This window comes from Electrona antarctica, assembly GCF_951216825.1.
Source record: "Electrona antarctica genome assembly, chromosome: 5".
NCBI lineage: Eukaryota > Metazoa > Chordata > Actinopteri > Myctophiformes > Myctophidae > Electrona > Electrona antarctica.
In genome coordinates, this window is record NC_136810.1 from 20,920,536 (window position 1) to 20,940,987 (window position 20,452).

Consider the following 20,452-nt stretch of genomic DNA (forward strand, 5'->3'; position numbering starts at 1 on the left):
TCGCTTCGCTTCCCTTGCTGCCTGCCTCACCCACCCCCCGCACGCACGCACGCACATATCGCAATTTGCAAGCAAGAAGCAACTGTCACTGTGTGTTGTTAGTTGTATATTAAATTATTAAAGTCTTTTTAATTTAATATACAACAAGATATATTAGTGAACGAAAACCTGAACCTGTGAACCATGAATTAAATAACAAATAGGCACACACACGCTGCTGTTTTGCATAGGTGCTCCTCCTGTCCTGTCTGTCTGTCTCTCTCTATCACTGTGGTCCGTCCGTGACCGTGACCAACTGACCATGCACCGCACGTTCGACAGTATTTAGATTGCCTCGCAGTCGCTGCAGTGGCTGGGCACTGGTGGTGGTGGGCTGGCTGGGTATAGCCTACCTATCTCCGATGCTGTTGCCTGTTCCCACTTGCGCTGGCACGGTACATTTGGCATTCGAGCAACGCGTCAGGTTTATTAAACGAGGAGGAGATTGCACATACAGTAACTCCAGAAAGACATTGGCCTGCTGTAGATTAGGCTACAGTATAGGCTACCCACGTTGGGACTCTCCGCAGCTGCACTAGCCTATAGTAGCCTACTCTCCAACGTCCCGTCATGGAAATATTTCAGCACAGACAGCCCAAATCCTCGCATGTATGCGCTCATGCAAAACACTGTTTAAATGGCTTGCAACATTGGCAAAACATTGTTTTTAATTGCGCGATTTTAATTACTTGTAAAGTTGGAAATCTCCTACTAATTTCATATGACACAAAGACACATCTTATATGTATTTAGCCCATATATACCTATACAGTTTTATATAAACATTTTAGGAGTGAATACATATGTTTAGATGCCTGTGACAGCCTCTCAGCTGGTCAAACAATGCTGCTCCGCTGTTCTACGACAGAAAAACAGGTGAGGACAAAGCGTACGACAGCTCCCGACCAGACGTGGTTTTTGTCTTGGCTCAAGTTCAAAATCAAACGTTGGCGCAAATGGTAAATGCCGAAAATTGCGGTAATTTCGGCGTACACCCATATTTTGGCGTACGCACGGTTGATAAATGAGGGCCATACTCTCTCCCCATGCCTTCGGCCTGGTGGAGACAATCAGGGAGAAAAGTAATGAAACAGAAACAATAGCAGACTAAATCACAAGCTGCTTGTAGATCATCTATCCCCCCCCCCCCCCCCCCCCCCCCCACACACACACACAAACAAAAGTATGAAAATAATGAATGTCAGTAATTAATTTGTATATTTCAGTGATTTGTCATAACGGCCCTGTGCTTTTTTTTAATTACCAGGCATGAATTCTTTATCCATATGTTCCAATGTTCAAGGTCAAAAACACAATGGAATTGTTAATAGCAATCATTTGTGAGACAATTAATCTGTCAATTAAAATGTGTAATCGTGACGGCCCTAGCTATCCCGGCCCGAACAATGCATGCTAAAGACCTGGAGAGATGCGGTAGCGGTACTGACGAACCCTCTCGCTATGATGATTACTTTCAGAATATAGCTTTAACAAAAGACTAAATAAATTAAATTACACCACCTCTAACTACAACTTTTCCCCACATCTGCTGCCCATATACCAGCACAACACAGTGCACACATGCTAATATGAACAGTACATTTACATCAATAGAAAAATAGTAACATTCTCTACATGGCTTTCTACTATTGCAAGGCTTCATTAAAAAACAAAACAAAAAACAAGAAAAGTAAAAATTAAGCAATATTACACGAGAGGGTGTGGTTTCTTCAGTGATGCTTGCGGAACTCGACTACGTCTCGTTCCTGACCGCATCACTGTCTTGGCAATAATCACGTTAAACCACACCCTCGAGTGTAATATTGCAATTATACAACAGTTACCCTTAAAACTAAGAAAATCGATAATAATTCTTAATGACAGATGTAGTCACTACGACCACAAATGTCTCAAGAAACTAGCTAGCCTATAGCCACCGAGTTTGCTGCGCTCTGGGAGAACAGAGCAGCTGAATTCTTTGTTTTGATTAGGTGTGGAGTGGTGCTCGTTTGAACCACGGCTAGAAGGCTGTTTCAACCAATCAGATTGCTTCCTCGAAACGACCTGTTGTTTAATTTGAGACATAAAAGGCTTAAATCAGGTAGCTTTTTGTTGCGTACAGCATTGGGGTATAATCTTCCTCACCGGTTTGTAGGTTCTTCTAACAAAACAAAAACATGAATAGTGAGAGATTTGCATTGCCAATGAGTCATTAACTGTACTGTACCTCAATACCTGGATGGGTACTGTATGCGTTTCTCTGCCTTTCACAGTATGCACTCTAACCTGGACGTTTTCCACTCTTGACTGGTAGTTAGGCCTGTATAGCAGTGGGTGTGGTTCTCTTCCCATAGAGATTTAGAAAGATATTTATATGAATTATTTAAAGCTTACAATTAAGCCATCCAGGGTCCTGGTGAGTCATGACCATAATACAGTTCATTCTGTAGTAATAATAATAATAATAATACAAAAATATATCATATCGATGCTGTCGGGAGGAAACCTCCTAACTTTTTTTGTGCATAAATCAGTGCTATTGAACACCCTTTACGTCTGTGAGTTCTTTCGAAAATATTGTACCAATGGAAAGTAGAAAGAAAACACTTTGGTCAAAACCTCTTAACTCCATTGGACCCTTAATCTGTCTGCTAAAGCAACCAACTCCACCACCTCTCCCCTGTCACAGCCAGATTTGGGAGAGCAGTAGCTTTGTTGTTGCAAGGAAAGCGGTACAATGAGACTTTAGTGGTTGTTCTAGTCTCAGATGGGTTCAAACACCGCTCCGACGGAGGGACACACAGTATAACTCTATGGGGACACAGTACACAAACAGTAGGACCCAGATGTATCTCTGGAGGGGGTGCTTACGTCACGGCAAAAAAAAATGAATTGCTTTGTTTTCAAAATATATGGTTTTCTTAATTTCCTGAAAAAAATAGTTTTCATTTCCCGAACAAATGAACATTTTGGAGTTAGGTGGTTTCTTACAGCAGAGATATACTATACTATACTATACTTTACAGAATCAAAAGGTTTTATGGTCAAGATTCAGCATTTGTAGGGTCACAATAACTGATAAATATTGTTCTAAATCTAAAAAAAATATGATTTTTTTTAGTGGCACCAGAACACCAACTGCTATGCCCTATATATGCAAATGTACGACTCGGTATATAGGAGGCGCTGACATGCAACGTATATACGCTGTCACGAATTACAACCTCTGTCTACTCTGCACTCATTCTGTATAGAATGCGATCTGTCCGTCTCGTCGCCGACATTAGGCCTATACTTTGGTAGTAGGGCGGTCACGATTTAAAAATCGTCTAAGTCGACGATTAATTAACCCATTTAGACCTGAAATCGAAATAAAACAAAATGTCTTCAAAATCCTGACAGTTTCAGTGGTGCTCAATATTTCATGTCAAATGATATGTAATATGCCTCCGCCCTCCCCATCTGAAAATATGTTATTCCAGGGACCTCCCCAGAAGCAAAGATTTGAGTTAAAATGTTTCACTCTGTAATAATAATAACTCTTCACGATTTTTCTCAAAAATAGCTGACCTACAAGCTCGTAGCGCGACACTCGGTGCCACGCTATGAGCTTGTAGATGTGATATTTTTCAATAGCTAAATTATAACATAATGCTTAAAACACCAAAGGGGTTCCCACCCAGAACAATGTAATTGCATTTTTCACATTGAACATTGGAAGTGGAACGTTATAATTATTAGCATTTCTGTTTTCCTTCTACAAGCTCATAGCGCTATATTTTGGAGAAAATAAATCATGAAAACGTGTGCAAATCTTTGAATATATAGGCCTATTCTTCAACTCACATCTTTGCTTCTGGAGCAACATATTTTCAGATGGGGGGTCGGCGGGCCAATTACATCAAACCTTTGGGGGTCCTTGACATGAACAAGTTTGAGCACCACTGATAAAGAAACCCTGGTTTTTCAGAAAACTGTCAGGATTTAGAAGACATTTATAGAATCTGTTCATAGGTCTTGATGGGTTAAAAAAAACAAAGAGATTAGCATGTGCGCCTACAGACACTGCTGCCCATTGCCATATCAAACTGACTGAAACGGCCATGCTGTTGCATGCTATTTTCCCGGCGAAACTGATTCCTCTGACATTTTAGATAATTCCTAGTCCTACCTACCCTAACTCATATTTTTAAGGTTTTCAGGAGAGAGAGAGAGAGAGAGAGAGAGAGAGAGAGAGAGAGAGAGAGAGAGAGAGAGAGAGAGAGAGAGAGAGAGAGAAGCACTTTCTGTCCAAGTCACCTAGATCCATGATTCCCAAAGTAGAGTCTGCTTGTCAGGTTTTGCAGACAATCAATTTGAATACAGTGACTGTTGGCACACGATTCATATTGTAGTAGTGATTTCTGTTCATTACTGTGGAATGGGTCTGAATGATTTAGATTTAAACGTTTTATTTTATTTTTAAATACAAATAGTTCCAATGGCATCTAAATGCACAGATGTGGCTGTAATTATATCAGTGTTGCGAGCATGTGGGGGTACTTTGAAAAATGTCTCCCTTCCAAGGGGTACAGCACCTGGGCCAACAGTTTGAAAACCACACATGAGCACGGCTCGCAATGCATTATCAATGGGAGTCACGTGGTTTGATGAGACAAGCTCGCTCCCTGGCTGTCTTCTGCCCAGTGGTGGAAAGTAGTTTTACTTAAGTACTGTACTTAAGTACAATTTTGAGGTATTTGTACTTTACTTGAGTGTTTCCAATTTCCAGTACTTTTACTTCTACTCCACTACATCTCAGAGACAAAATTTGTACTTTTACTCCACTACAATTATTTGAAAACTTTAGTTACTAGTTACTTTGGCGATTTTAATTTTGATTAGTAAACGTACACTAACCACTTCAACCCTATACATTTCGGCCATTTGAAAATAGCCGTAAATAGCCGATCTACAAGCTTGTAGATCGGCTATTTTCAATAGATTTTGTACACATTTTGAACTTGTGAAATGGGACATTCTGCAGAGTACTTTTACTTTTAGTACTTTAAGTACATTTTGATGCCGATACTTTTGTACTTTTACTCAAGTACATTTTCAATTCCATACTTTTACCTGTAACGAAGTAGTTCTAGTTCTAAGCAGTATTGGTACTTTTACTTAAGCAAAACAATTGAGTACCCCCCCCCCACCCCAGGGAACAAGGTTGTCTCGTCAAACCACGTGACTCCCATTGGAAATGCATTGCATTGCCGTGCGACACACACAGAAGAGACAGAAGACACAGCTGTCTCTCCTGGTGTGAACGACGCCTTAGGCTGAGCTCACACCTTTCATGCAATTCTCTGTGCTCGTTGGGTGTTGTGTCATGGCGCCCAGCGGCCCAATGCATTTCCAATGGAGGTCACATGGTTTGACCCAACATTGTGTTGTGTGAGGGGGAGGGGCGCAGTCGTCCGCCCCTCCCCCTCACACAACACAATGTTGGGTCAAACCATGTGACCTCCATTGGAAATGCATTGGGCCGCTGGGCGGCCATGACACAACACCCAACGAGCACAGAGAATTGCATGAAAGGTGTGAGCTCAGCCTTAGGCAGAAAGTTAAAAAGAAAAAAAGAAAAAAAAGGTTTATCTGCACTTTATCTATAGAGTATGCACATGCATGATTTTCCCATCAGGACAAAACTTTGCAGATAGAAAGAGGATAATTAAAGCTTTTCGTACAACTGCAATGTTGGTGAGTTTAACATTGTTTAATGCAATCAGACGGACTTTTCTGTTTGGATGTATGGGCTGTCCAGGCCAGAAAGTAGTTTTTTGCCATTCAGTGGGCGTTCCCGCATAACTTCCAGGTACGATGATGTCACGCGCATACCCTCTATATCTGCCCAACTTTGCTCTCCTAACACCTATCAGAAAGCTTGTTACATTCAAAATAATTTCTGCCCAAGTAAAAAAAAAAAAAGGCATCTTAAAGCACTTTCTGCCCAAGTAATGTTAGGCAACGTCTTACGCAACACCTGATCGGCTCAGAGACGGGTACGTATAGGCAGGGCTCAAAGTATTTAAAAAAAACATCATGACCCACACACCGTCTGCACTTGCAATATGAACACTTATTGAAGCAACGTTTCGGTCAAAGACCTTCTTCAGGCATCTCCCAAGTTATTGTGAAATGTAACAAGCATTCCGATTGGCTTAGGACATGTGCAGTAAGGCACAATGTCCAAAGATTGTGGCAGTGTTAGGAGAGTAGAGCGAGGCAAAAATGTCAATTTGACCAGAAAAAGTGAGTTAGGCGTGTTACGACGGTAGCGACATGTGAAAACCCGTTGCTCTCAGTCCCACAACTTCTCAACGGAATTGACAAAGAGGGATATGACAACAGACACTGCAAAGTGCTAAAGGTATGAGCTGTGGTATTCATTTAAAAAAAAAGGAAAGGACTCCATCAGGCCTCTCTAGTTGTACATTAGGGGCTCCATTATCGCCACCGCTAAACCCCTTATCCCTAAACTTCTTTGCCTTTTTTTTTTTTTTACTATTTTGCAAAACATTTGAGTAGTTAAAATGGCCAGTCTACACGCTCACAACGTGTCAATGTAGATTAGTTGAACTATTCAAAAATGTTTTTAAAAATAGTAAAAAAAAAAAAAAAAAAAGCAAAGAAGTTTAGGGATAAGGGGTTTAGCGGTGACGAAAATGGAGCCCAAGGTGCTTCAGCTTTCAGCTGCTATACCTTATATATATATATAGGGCTTCTCGAGGCTTCGAGGAGGTATTATTGGAATGCCATGGCTTAATTGGGACTTGTTGTTTTAAGAGTTAGTACAACACGAGTCAAATGTATTGCAGCCACTTATATTCAGTGATTTCACTTAATTCAAATATCACTTCTTTTTTTGTTTTGTTGTGATAATCCTCCTATAATATAGAGTGTTCTGACCATATAAGGAGTTCCCCCCTGTCCCCATCGAGCGGGGGCGGGCCTTGGTGTGTGTGCTGTTGGCCTGTTGCGTGTCCCCCCCACTGTAGTGCGTGCATGTGCACATCTTGTTACCGGGGCGGACCGGGCTTTTTTCCAAATCACCCAAATCACTGAATGCTCTTTTAAAAAAAATGGCAAAATACAGTGGTCTTCATAGTTTTACTCTTCTCAAAGTATGTTCCTTGCCCATTTGTCGGTGCAATTATGTGACATTTTTTAAAGAAGCCGTCATTTTATCATTTTTGGTGCGACTGGCTTTGCGTTGTGTCCCGACAGAAACCGCTGAGAGCCACCGGTCTTTAATGCATCATTGTCCCTCGCTCGCTCGTAATTGAGGTGTAATGTTGATCGATACATTACAATGAATGGCAACACCAGGAAGCATTTAACTGGACGGCACACGCCTGCTTGGTTTACAAACAAGTCTAGTCCGCGATCACTCAACTCATCTGCATCGTTGTCACCTTGACTGGAACAAATAACACAACTCATTCTAAAGCCTTTGCCACAAATATGTACAGTATATTTATCAAATCCTATAACACGATTTGTTAAGCAGTAAAATTTAAATAAAAAATAATTAGAATTGTATTTGCTGCCTTGCTACATTCATTTAGTTAACATTCTTTCTGAAGTCTGGGAGCTATTGATTTTCCTATTTCTACACAGGATTTTTTTCTGCTAAGCGCTATAAAACCATTCATGAAAGCTATCTAGGCTCTTTGGTTTGAATAGATGGAGATGACATCAATATTATGGCAGCTTTGAACCGCAGTGACACCACCAAAACGACAGGGAGCATATTAGACAATAGGCCAGAAATTGAGAATTTACACTGATCAAGAAGGGAAGGGTTCAGTCAAAGACACAGAACAGCTTGGCAAAAAACTAAAAAAACAAACCATAACAGTAATCTTTTGATTAGTTCCCCCTGTTCCATGTGTGCTGTAATCTTCCTGACTGAAATTAAAATACAAACATTGCCCCTTTCGTTTATGATCACGAGGCTAATGCTACCATAACCCAGACAAAATCTCAACCGATTTATGCCCCAAGTGTGTCTTGAAATATTATTTCAAATGTAAATATGTCAGTGTGTGATAGACCCTCCCTGTCAACAAACATTTAGACCTAAATCAACAGAACCCGACTGAACCCAATAGATTGTATTTGTCAGGATGAATTCTTCAATTTAAAATGTAGATAGTATTGATAGTACGATGCTGCTTGTGAAACCGTCCAAAAATAATCCAGTAACAGCTTTTCAATCCAGACATTGTGAAACATGCATCGCCTACTTCTCCCTCTCCTGCCAATAGGATTTGTTCAACACAAACAAAAGGCTATGCAAGTACAGATTTCAAAACGTAGCACATCACTAAGAAACAAGAGGCTTAAAAAGCATTTCCCAGAGGAATTTATCATTTTTGCAAAGTTGCACCCTACAAATATTGCAGGTTTAAAAGGCTTACACATTTCTGCACATTTACTGCAGAGAAAAAGCTTTATGTTTGGTCACAATAGAAAAATCAAACTCTAGAGAGAGACTGATTTACAGTATCCAGCATAGTTTAGATTTCTCCCCACATAATTTAGAATATATACAGATTGGATAACCTGGAGAAAGAAAAAAAAAAAAAAAAAAAACATTTTTGCACTCATTCCCTAGCATATGCTTTGCATTATAGTTTCTAGAGACAAACTGGAATGGGACTTGATCAAAGAATGTTATTCACTTTCAGGAATCATTGTTTCAGCAGAGCTGAAATTGTTCAACCCGTGTCTGCCAGCCTACATCCCTGCATATAATCACGTTTAGAACTTTTGCTCTGTTCACTGAGAAACACACAGAACATACTTCTGTTCATCTCAAATAAAAAAGGGACTATTAAATGATACAATATATATCTCATAGTTGACTTAAAACTCTTGACTTAGGGATATGAAAATGGACAACACATAAAAGTAGGGAAATAATGGTTGCGACGTAAAAAACCTGACATGCTGACAAAGTGGCACCTATCTCTGACACAACAACCCATGTGTGAGACAAGTGTGGGGGGGACTGTGTGTTCAAGGAATTGGGGGAGAATACATAATTAATTAATTGTGGAAAAACTAATTTTGAAATAAATCTAAAAAATAAGTGAAATATGTATAGTATATACAGTATATATACATACAGTATATGTACACATCATCTCCACACCACTTTGGAAAATAGTCCGATTATAAAATATCAATTTAAGGCCTCTTATAAAATAGCCTTAGGCCACCTTTTACGAGGCAACGGTCTGTAGAGAAAACCGCAGAGTCCCGTCGCATTCTCACTTTTTATTCAGCGCTCCACGCGGAGACTCAACAGTGATTCAACATGCTGTAGTGTGCATGCATGGTCAGGTGGCTAGGTGGCGCTGACGCACTGCCAGTTAGTGCACTTCCGTTCTACATCCCATCACACGGCAAGGACTATTAAAAGAGGACAGGAAGCGAAGACCGTACGGTGGACTCCATGTTGCTCCCTGGAAGGAAAGAAACATGTGCAGTTGAGACCAAGGAAGCTGAACGTGGAAGTGTTGGCTAAATATAGCCCATTGCGCATGTTTCTTTCCTTCCAGGGAGCAACATGGAGTCCACCGTACGGTCTTCGCTTCCTGTCCTCTTTTAATAGTCCTTGTCACACGGCTGTTTATTTCACGTTCACCAATGCGGCGGCTCGCTAAATTTGTATTCGTAGGATGAGTGGAGGAGGCGAGGGAGCGAATGTCGCCTAGGTCGTGAGACGCCGGGCAGAGCCGTTTTCTATGGAAACCGTTGTCATGTAAAGGTGGCCTTAGTCTTGCATATATCTAGCACGCACGCGCGCACGCACGCACGCACGCACGCACACACACACACACACACACACACACACACACACACACACACACACACACACACACACACACACACACCTGACTTAACAGTCTATTTGTCTGCCATGCCCGTCCACTTCTACTCACTGCATGGAATTATCTCCCTGACCGGAGCAACACCTAGTTAGGATAATTAGGAACCAAATGGACCCACGCAGGCCTGCAACTGGGGCCCCCTTTTTCCCAACGGGGGTTTGAACCGGTTCCGTTCTCCCCCGGAGCGGCAGTGGAACAGCGGTAGAGTGGCCGGTAGAGCGGCCGGTAGAGCGGCCGGATGGGAGCCGCGAGGTTCCCGGTTCGATCCCTGTGGGCTCCCCCCCAGAGTTAGTGTCAAAGTGTCCTTGAGTAAGAGTCTGAACCCCTGATTGCTCCCGATGTGCAGGTTGGTGCCTTGCAAGGTTTCCTCCGCCATCGGTGTGTGAATGGGTGAATGTCATGCACAATCTATGTAAAGCGCTTTGGATAAAACCGCTATATATAAATGCACCATTTATACAATTTTTTTCCCCCTGCTAAATTTTGAACCCAAATTAATCGGTTCAGATCCCTAAAATACTTCTTCTCGCCCTGAAGTGGGAACCAAAAAGTGGCCATGTCACTATTCAGTTGGAAGATGCAGATGTGATGACCATATAAACTCAGTCATAAAAGCATTAAGAACGGAACCAGTTCTAGAACCAAAGTTCTTTTGGTGGAAAAAGGTGTCCCGAGGGTGTACAAATTGAATCAAATGGGGCCCCTAGCGGGTCCATTTGGTTCCCGTGGGCCAGTTAAAATACCAAACTGGGGAAGTTGAAATAAATAAAAAAAGGTTTTGAGAACCACTTGGCCTAGCCGATACCCGACGAGTACCCAGAGAAAGAGGAACTTAGAAAGGTGCGATTCTGAGGGAATTTCTCAAGCTGTGGTTGCAACTTTGCCTCGAGCAGCTCGCCAAGTACAGTGTGATGATGACATATTGACCCAACGTGACGCCACGGGACGTCACGAAACGTTTAGACGGAATTCAAATAAAAAAATAGGTATCTGGAATAAAAGTCGGGGGCAATAACTATATTCTGGTTGCCTACTGCAACCACACTAAAATGACCCTTCAGACGGGCAGCAAACTGACGTGGCTAGTAATTCGTTTTCAATGAGACGTGCGTTTGGTTTGGGTTTTTTTGTACGCATGGAGAAGTCGAGGGGCGACAACGCAAGCGTTATTTATGTTGGGCGCGGCGGTCTTGTGAAATTGTCGCACACGTGGCTTGTTGTTTCGTGCTCCCCGCCCGCGACTAAACGGGACCTGGATTGTGTTGAGCTTTTTATTAACCCATTTTGGGGCAGGAACCCCCTTTTGGTGTTTTAAACATTATGTTATAATTTAGCTATTGAAAAAAATCGTGAAAATGTGCCGCAAATTTGGAATATATATTTTTTTCAGAACGAATGTTTTTAACATCTTCTGGGGGGGGGGGGGGGGGGTCCCTGGAACAACATATTTTTAGATGGGGTTCGGCGGCCTCTTACATAACATTTTTGGGTTCCTTGACATGAAATATTGAGCACCACTGATATAGAAACATGAGGTATTTCAGAAAACTGTCAGGATTTAGAAGACTTTTTTTTTTCGACGTCAGGCCAAAATGGGTTACATTTGCGTTGTCGCGGCGGCCCTCATGACGCAGACCTGTCGTTGATCCAGGGCCGACAGCGTCTGCATCACACCGCTGCCCTGTCTGCAAAGAACCGTATAACAAGGCTGGACATAATAAACGTATATAGCAAAGGCGTTGTCTCCCCCATGATGTGGATCTCACACTTGGCCGTGGCCGGTTGGTGTCACGACCCGGTCGGCGGCGACCTCCACTGACATTATCCATTATAAAATGTAAAAGTTAATAAATATTTCAATTTAAAATCATTCACAATATGTGAAAAAAAAGCTAAATCGCAGGGAAGTCGCACAATGAGGTCCCGGCCGGCGCCGATCGATCGGTCGTTCAGGTCGGGTCCAGCGCTTTACGAGATCATCTCCTGGACTCACGCCACACACTGCCGTTTTTCTTTCCAGACAGCTACACAGCTCGTCTCACCGTTTTAGAGCCAAGCGCTCGAACAACAAGGTGAAATAGAGCGAGAGAGACGGGCAGACATTACTTATAAAAATAGTACAAACACTGTACCGCCCCCTGAGGTCACTCTGCCCTTTGGTGGGGGTCAACATCATCCTACTTGTGTTATTATTATTATGTGGACCCTTGGCTGAGATTCAGCACCATTTTTAAAGGGTTTACCATGGGATCGGTTCGTGAGAACACCATGGTCTCCATAGCTTACCCTTCAGACAAACGGGTCCATATTACACTTTACAGTATAATAATAATAATACGTTCTGTTATTTTCCCCTTCCGTGTGCCTGCATAAACCCCCAGCTGCTGGACAAAGGTTCTCGAGCCCCTTGCGGCCTGTCCACTCAGTAACGACGACATCGTTTTTTTTCCACCCCAACTTGCCTTGTTGGAAGAAAAAGCCATTGGAACAGGCCTGATGATGATCATGATGCGTCTTGTGAAAGAGCCAGGTTTTCAGGTTCCTATAAAGCAGACAGAATGCATCTGTGTGGCGGCTTCCGATCTGGTGGTTATAAGGGTGGTGCCTGGTCGTACCCAGGCCGAGCCAGGCCAGGCCCGTCCCGCTGTTAAAGGGTGGCCAGCACCCTGAAGAAGGACACGAGGAGGACGCACAACGACTGGCCCACGCCGAAGACGAGCACCTCCAAGGAGATCATGGTCTTCCCTGCTGCTTTGTACACCCCGGCGATGGCAGCGCCTGCAAAGGAACAACACACAAAACGTATACCGTTCAGTGTTGTTCAAGATTCAAGATTAACTATTAATCTACGGCTATTAACCAAAATAAAATAACTTGTGTCTTTCACTTATATCTCTTGTCCACTAGTCCCTTCCTAACATTTTAGTCTAGTTTTTATTTGTTGACGAAATTGTCAATATATTTAGTCATTAAATAGCTTAGTTTTCATTTAGTTTGTCAGTGAAAAAAGGTAGTCGACGAAGATTTTTCATCACAGCATTAGTCGACAAAACCATTTCCATTTTTTTTTTACCAATGTAAGGCCTACACCGAGATCAAGATGATGGCCGATTCATCATGAATCCCTAACCTTGATATGAAACAGGATAATTATAATCAAACCAATCTAAGTGAGACTTGGTTACACTCACTGACCTTCGGTTAGAATCACTTACAGTTTTTCTGTCTTTTCCAAATATTTTCACAAGATTGATATTTATTGATTTATACAAATACAGGTGCATCTCAAAAAAAAAATAATATCGTGGAAAAGTTCATTTTCTTCCGTAATATAATTCAAAAAGAAAAACTTTCATATATTTTAGATTCATTGTGCATAAAGTGATATTCAAAACCTTTTTTTTTTTTAATCTTGATGATTCTGGCATACAGCTCATGAAAATCTAAAAATCCTATCTCAAAATATACAATATATAACAAAAAACATTTATAATACAGAAATGTTGACCATCTGAAAAGTTTGGGCTACTTTTAAATTATTTCATCAATGGGGCGTGGCATGGAGGTGATAAGCCTGTGGCACTGTTGAGGTGTTATGGAAGCCAAGAATTGCTTTGATAGCAGCTTTAAACTCAGTTGTATTGTTGAATCTAGTGTCTCACAACTTCCTCTTTACAATTCAACCTAGATTCTCTGCAGGGTTCAGGTCAGGCCAGTTGACCGGTCAGTTAAGCACAGTAATACCATGGTCAGTACACCAATTACTAGTAGTTTTGGCTCCGTGGGCAGGTGCCAAGTGCTGCTGGAAAAGGAAATCAGTATACCCATAAAGCTTGTCAACACACGGAAGCACACAGTGCTGTAAAATATCGATGGTTGTGTTGTATCTACAATTGATAAAACACAGTGATGATTTGGGTCCATGTTATCTGCATGGTGTTGGTCCACTGACAGTGAAAACTTAACACTGGAGTCAACAGCCATCTGCCAGGATATTTTAGAGCACTTTGTCCTACAGTATGTTGACCAGCTTCATGGAGATGCCGATTTTCCTTTTCAGCTTGAGCATAAGCATAAATAAAAATCAGTGGTGCTCAACAATTTCAGGTCAAGACCACCCCCCCCCCCCCCCCCCCCCCAGAAGCAAACATTTGAGTTAAAAATGTCCACTCTGAAAGAATATATATTCATTCTTGCACCACATTTTGAAAAATAGCAGACCTACAAGCTTGTAGCGCGGCACTTGGTGCCGTGCTATGAGCTTGTAGATCTGCTATTTTTCAATAGCTAAAGTATAACATAATGCTTTAAGAATAATAACTTACTGGTGAGCACGCCTCCACACACCGGCCCCAGGATCCCCATGAGCAGGATGGCGATGGGCATGAAGCGCGCCATCTTGTGCTGTCGCAGCGTGGCCAGGGCAATGAGAGCGGCAGGCAGGTGGAAGACCAGAGAGGACACTACTGCCCACAGAAACACTCCATACCACATCTCTGGACAGGGGAGAGAGAGACGTTATGAAGACCAGAGGACACTACTGCCCACAGAAACACTCCATACCACATCTCTGGACAGGGGAGAGAGAGACGTTATGAAGACCAGAGGACACTACTGCCCACAGAAACACTCCATACCACATCTCTGGACAGGGGAGAGAGAGACGTTATGAAGACCAGAGGACACTACTGCCCACAGAAACACTCCATACCACATCTCTGGACAGGGGAGAGAGAGACGTTATGAAGACCAGAGGACACTACTGCCCACAGAAACACTCCATACCACATCTCTGGACAGGGGAGAGAGAGACGTTATGAAGACCAGAGGACACTACTGCCCACAGAAACACTCCATACCACATCTCTGGACAGGGGAGAGAGAGACGTTATGAAGACCAGAGGACACTACTGCCCACAGAAACACTCCATACCACATCTCTGGACAGGGGAGAGAGAGACGTTATGAAGACCAGAGGACACTACTGCCCACAGAAACACTCCATACCACATCTCTGGACAGGGGAGAGAGAGACGTTATGAAGACCAGAGGACACTACTGCCCACAGAAACACTCCATACCACATCTCTGGACAGGGGAGAGAGAGACGTTATGACATTTATTTAGAGGTTGTGAGGTCAGTGGGTTTTCAACCTGTGGTCCCCTAACTTTTTTTTTATCCCACGATTTTGCAACAAAATTGTTTCACCCAGTGTCAATTATCTAATGTAATCCTGGGCTACACTCCCTCTGCCAACCTGGGGGAGGAGTCCAAGCTGCTTATTTTCACCTGACAGGGGAGAGTTTCCCCGGCCGGACGTAGCGCGTGGAAGGAACACGTTATTCCGACCAGTTCCTTTTCACGCCCCGGCTGGCCAGGGGGAGGCAGTTTAGAGACCAGGATTACTGCATGTTTTTTGTGAGGGTACATACCCTAGGGGACACGGGGAGAACATACAAACTACACACAGAAAGGCCCTTTCGCCAACCTCGCCTCGGGTATGGGCACTGATGACGCGGAGGGGGAAACACGCCGCCAGCACCCACAGCGCCCCCAGCGGGAAATGATGAAGATTAATATGCCTGTATGTATATCAGTGGTTTTCAACGAGTGGCCCTTGAAGGTATTCCAGGTGATCCCCAGCTAACCAAATGGATCCTTTAACTCTTGAGAACATTTCGGTTTACGCTCTCAAGTAGTGCTGCACGATTAATCGAAAAAAAAATATCAAGGTCTAGATTCAGACACCTATGCAATCTCATTTCTAAATTTGAGCAGGATTTGTCTAGCACTAGTCCAATTCATTTTATGTTTTTGTTTTGTTTCACGAGAGAGACTTTAAGAGATGTTTAAGTCAAGCACTTTGATGTTGTCCATTTAAAGCCACAGTATATGGCTCCAGGTGCATAACAGGTGCCCCGTCGTTGAAGTGTAGGACTCATAACATGTCCCCGAGTACCACCTAAAAGACCACCCATGGGTCCCAGGACCCATTACATTAAAAACCTATTTACATCACTGCCAATGATAAACAAAAATATTCTACGTTTTGGGTCTGAGAGGCTGAATCTCATCAAATGGTGGTCTGTGGGCTCAAATGCAGAATAAAAAAAAAAGATGGACCTATGGGTTGAAAACCTGTTCTTGTAGGGTCAATTTAACCCATTTTGGGCAGGAACCCCTTTTTGGTGTTTTAAAGCATTATGTTGTACTTTAGCTATTGAAAAATAGCAGATTCATAGCGTGGCGCCAAGTGCCACGCTATACTTGCTATTTTTGAATAATCGTGAAAATGTAGTGCAGATCTTTGAATATTTATTCTTTCAGAGCGAACATCTTTAACTCAAATCTTTGCTTCTAAGGGGGGGGGTCCCTGGAACAACATATTTTCAGATGGGGGTCGGTGGGCAATTACATATATTTTTGGGGGTCCTTGACAAGAAAATGTTTGAGAACGACTGACATAGAAACATGGGTTTTTCAGAAAACTGTCAGGATTTAGAAGGAATTTGTAGAATCGTCCTCAGGTCAAAATGGATTAATTGGAACTATTCAATCCATGCATCAACCAGTTCTGTGTATTGTGTAACGGACGATCACTCTAGTTTTGGAACCTCAATATCTACGCTGCTCCGCGTAGATATTGAGGTTCCAAAACGGAGCTACAATCAATCACTCTAAAACTCTGCCGCCACTAAACCCACTCACCTTATATAAACACACAGCACACACTAAATCTGTGGAGTTAACGTTAATCTGTGTGTTAGCTTGCATAACACAACCATGCTTCTCTCATAATGGACTGAATGAACACTCTCTTGCACAGGAAAAGTTAAGTTTACATGCTAAAATGCAATGCAGAGAGCCTGCAAGTAAGAAAAAAAAGAGAGAAAAAACAGTCCATTGTACTATAACTAGCCTTGGATCAAGACTACATATATATGCATTTGATCGAGTCTGACTTTTACTTTCGTATGTGTAAAAGTCATACTCGACCACATAATATTAGTACACCTATATTAGTCTGTTATTTGATCCAATAAGGCTACTACTAACTACTACATAACATTCACTTTATAATATAGTAATGTCATGGAGGGGTGGGGTAACCAAACCAGGAAGTTAGTTTAGACTACTAGAGCGACTGGGTGTAAACAAACCAGCACTTAGCATCAGGCTAGTAGGGTCGAGAGATATTGTAACTTTAAAAAACAACAACTACACAGCCTCATCAAAAAGCTCTGATAGGAACTATAGTGAATCATAAAAATGACGATGAAATAAATGGTGTCCAGTAGTAGCTTAATGTAATTTGGTTTTGCAGTAGCAATAATAACAACAAGACACTGACACTGTGTTTTAAACCAGTACGTGGATCCCAAACTTTTTCATGTCAAGGACCCCCAAATTGACACTAATCAGCCCGCGGACCCCCCCATTTGAAAATACATGCCAGGGACCCCCATAAGAGAAGATTGTTACGGCTCTGAGATTCTCAAGGACCTCAATTTCAAGGACCCCCCAGTTTGACCTGCATTAGTCTATATACGGACCCCCCATTTAAATGGCATTTCTATCTCTGGGGACCCCGATTTACATTGTAAAAATCAACGTAAATTTAACACTGAGAGTGTACAAATGGAACCATTAGGGTCCGGTTCCATTTGTAGTATACACTCTCTGAGTTACAGACCCATAAGGGGTCCATTGCGGGTTCCAAACTATCATTTAGCCCTCAAGGACCCCTGGGGGTCCCCGGGACCCCACTTTGGGAACCACTGTTTTAAACAACAATCCTTTCCCCCCCATCTTTACTCAAGTCAAGCTTTCTGGTTTCTTCGGGGCTATATAGCTTCTCCTTCCCTCCCTGTCTGTCTGTCCCCGTTCCATTTACCTACCTGAGAAGTCGGCGAGCGCCGTGTCGTTTCCACGGTGGGTGCCATTCTTCCTCGGCACCAGGTTCAAGCTGAGGATCTGCTGGACGAAGCCTATGTCGTTGTTGTTGTTGTTGTTGTTGTCGTTGTTGTTCTGCATGTTCTGTGTGTCTTGCCTCTCTGCCTGCCTTACAACTCTATGGCCTCGACTACTACAACACGGGGCGGTGCAGGCGGCGCAGTACAGTCAGAAGCCATGGTGGATCATGACATGGATGAAGACTGGGAGCTTCAGCTAGTGGTGGATGGATGCTACAGGCTAGGCTAGCCCAGAGGTAGCTAATAGCTAAGTGTCAACACCACAACTTGGTTGGTTGGTGGTCAGTGAGTGTGTTGCCAGATCAGATGCTGCTGCCGTGAGAGGAACAGGCAACCTGGGTTTTTGATTGATTGATTGAAAAATGTATTAACAGTTTGCAGAATTATAGTACATTTCAAGCACAAACTCAATACAAAAGCTGTTAACTGTGAGTGGACGACCCAATTAAGCATTACACTTGTTTACAACAGGGTCCACCATGTTCAATTCATCAACACATTTAGAGACGTACAAATAGACACTTCTATATAGACAAAGAACAGAACAGGTTTTGATTGATTGATTTAAATATTTATTAACAGTTTGCAGAATAACAGTACATTTCAAGCACAAACTCAATACAATTGGGCTGTTAACTGTGAGTGGATGACCCAATTAAGCATTACACTTGTTTCCAATAGGGTCCACCATGTTCAATTCATCAAAAACATTTAGAGACGTACAAATAGACACTTCTATATAGACAAAGGACAGAACAGGAATTCATCATAAAGGAGGTAAAAAGGGAAAAGAAACATATACAGTGAGGGAAAAAGGGGGGGGAATCTGGGTTGTACATGGTTCGTTGCACTCCCTCTGGTGTTGTGGGTGTGGACTTCGTTAACATTAAGGAAGTATCTAGACAGGTACATGGGTATCTTGGTGGTGTATCGAATCTTGTGGACCAGACCCATTGCAAGATGCTGTACTGAATTCATCATAATGGAGGTAAAAAGGGAAAAGAAACATATACAGTGAGGGGAAAAGGGTCTGTGAAAACAATTACCGGTAAGCCCCAAAGAAGACATTTAATTAAGCTATATATATATATATATATATATATATATATATATATATATATATATATATATATATACACACACACAAGCATTAAAAGCTGAGGGGCACGGTGGCACATGACAGTCGGTAGTAAACTGTCCCCTCCTTGAACTGTGTACAATTCCTTGAACTGTACCCATTCTTCAAACTGTTAATAACACAATCAATCAATCAATCAACCACACTTAGGCATAACATGTTAAAATGGATTACATCATGTTATGGGGGGGGGATCCTTGACATGAAAATGTTTGGATCCCACTGGTTTAAACAAACATTACACAACAACAAGCTAAAACGAAGCAAAGTTCTACACTTTAGAAACAAGCACCCCCAAAATACTAGAAACTGCAGTATTTTCAAGTTACAAAAAAAAAAGAGAGACCAAAGTCGCTTATAATAAGCAGACCTGGCAACCCTGGTACGGGTCTGACGAGGGACGACGTTTATGACGTCACGAGTTGGGTGGTGTCGGGTCAGTGCTGAACACTGAGCAGTTTATAACTATGCTGAGCAGCTATGATGAATTCGGTTACAACTTACGTTATGTTATGTTATGTTATGTTATGTTATGGTATGTTATGTTATGTTATGTTATGTTATGTTATGTTATGTTATGTTATTATATAACTTTATATACTAATAACATTTCAATTAAACGCATGTGCACTCACAACACCATGCAGGGCCCGGAGTTCAACAAACCACGTGCAACCCAGATTCGGCTTAAACAAGGGATTAAATACATTTCGCTCCTATATGATAATATGCCACTAAACTAAAATGTGGAACACCCTAGCCGTGAATCCCTTGACTCCTTCAAAACCGCTCTCAAAGAGCACGGACGGCTGCAATTCGGAACTGGCCCCTTGATGATTTCCTGTTTTTCATAGAAGTTTACAGTATATATAACCTATAGCCTACGTCTTTTAATGTTCTGATTAATTGAAAATGGAGGACACTGATGTATACAAATCTTAGTAGGCTACTCATGGTTTCGTCCTCAAAGTAGCAGTTTTTGTATTGACTTGTGCTTTCGTTTGAAATGTTAAATGTACCCATTCTACTATAGTTCTGGTCCATAGCCTTAAGGAGAAGTCCTTACGGGTTTTCCTTTTTTGAGGGGCCCCTATATACAGGTTTAATGTTTGTTTTTAGTTCAATGTTTGTTTTAAAAACGCCATTGACATTGAAGGGGAAATGTACATCATATTGTCCCTCATTACGTCATATTGTCCCTCATTATGTCATATTGTCTCTTTATTGTTAATTTGTGTTGGCACCGTTTGTTTTACATCACCATTACATCACCTAATCAACACGAGTTAGTTATATTAGTGCCCCTCACTTCACACAGGTGTGATTTTTTTAATCATCTATTTGACCAATCAACCGCCAA

General features: G+C 42.1%; 1 protein-coding gene across 1 annotated transcript; it reads right to left on the bottom strand.

The window, feature by feature from the left end:
• Window positions 1-8,428: 8,428 nt before the first annotated feature.
• Window positions 8,429-18,225, bottom strand: tmem170a (transmembrane protein 170A). Its single transcript, XM_079501561.1, has 3 exons — window positions 17,880-18,225; window positions 14,306-14,476; window positions 8,429-12,758 (listed from the first exon to the last, which is right to left on the bottom strand). The coding sequence occupies exons 1-3, from the start codon at window positions 18,013-18,015 to the stop codon at window positions 12,628-12,630; spliced, it is 438 nt and encodes a 145-aa protein (XP_079357687.1). The 5' UTR covers window positions 18,016-18,225; the 3' UTR covers window positions 8,429-12,627.
• Window positions 18,226-20,452: the final 2,227 nt, after the last annotated feature.

Coding starts and splice junctions, on each gene's coding strand:
- tmem170a (XM_079501561.1), bottom strand. CDS start 18,015: ATGCAGAACAACAACGACAACAACAACAACAACAACAACGACATAGGC. Junction 14,477..17,879: donor GGCGCTCGCCGACTTCTCAG/GTAGGTAAATGG, acceptor TCCCCTGTCCAG/AGATGTGGTATGGAGTGTTT. Junction 12,759..14,305: donor GTGTGGAGGCGTGCTCACCA/GTAAGTTATTAT, acceptor GTTCCTTTGCAG/GCGCTGCCATCGCCGGGGTG.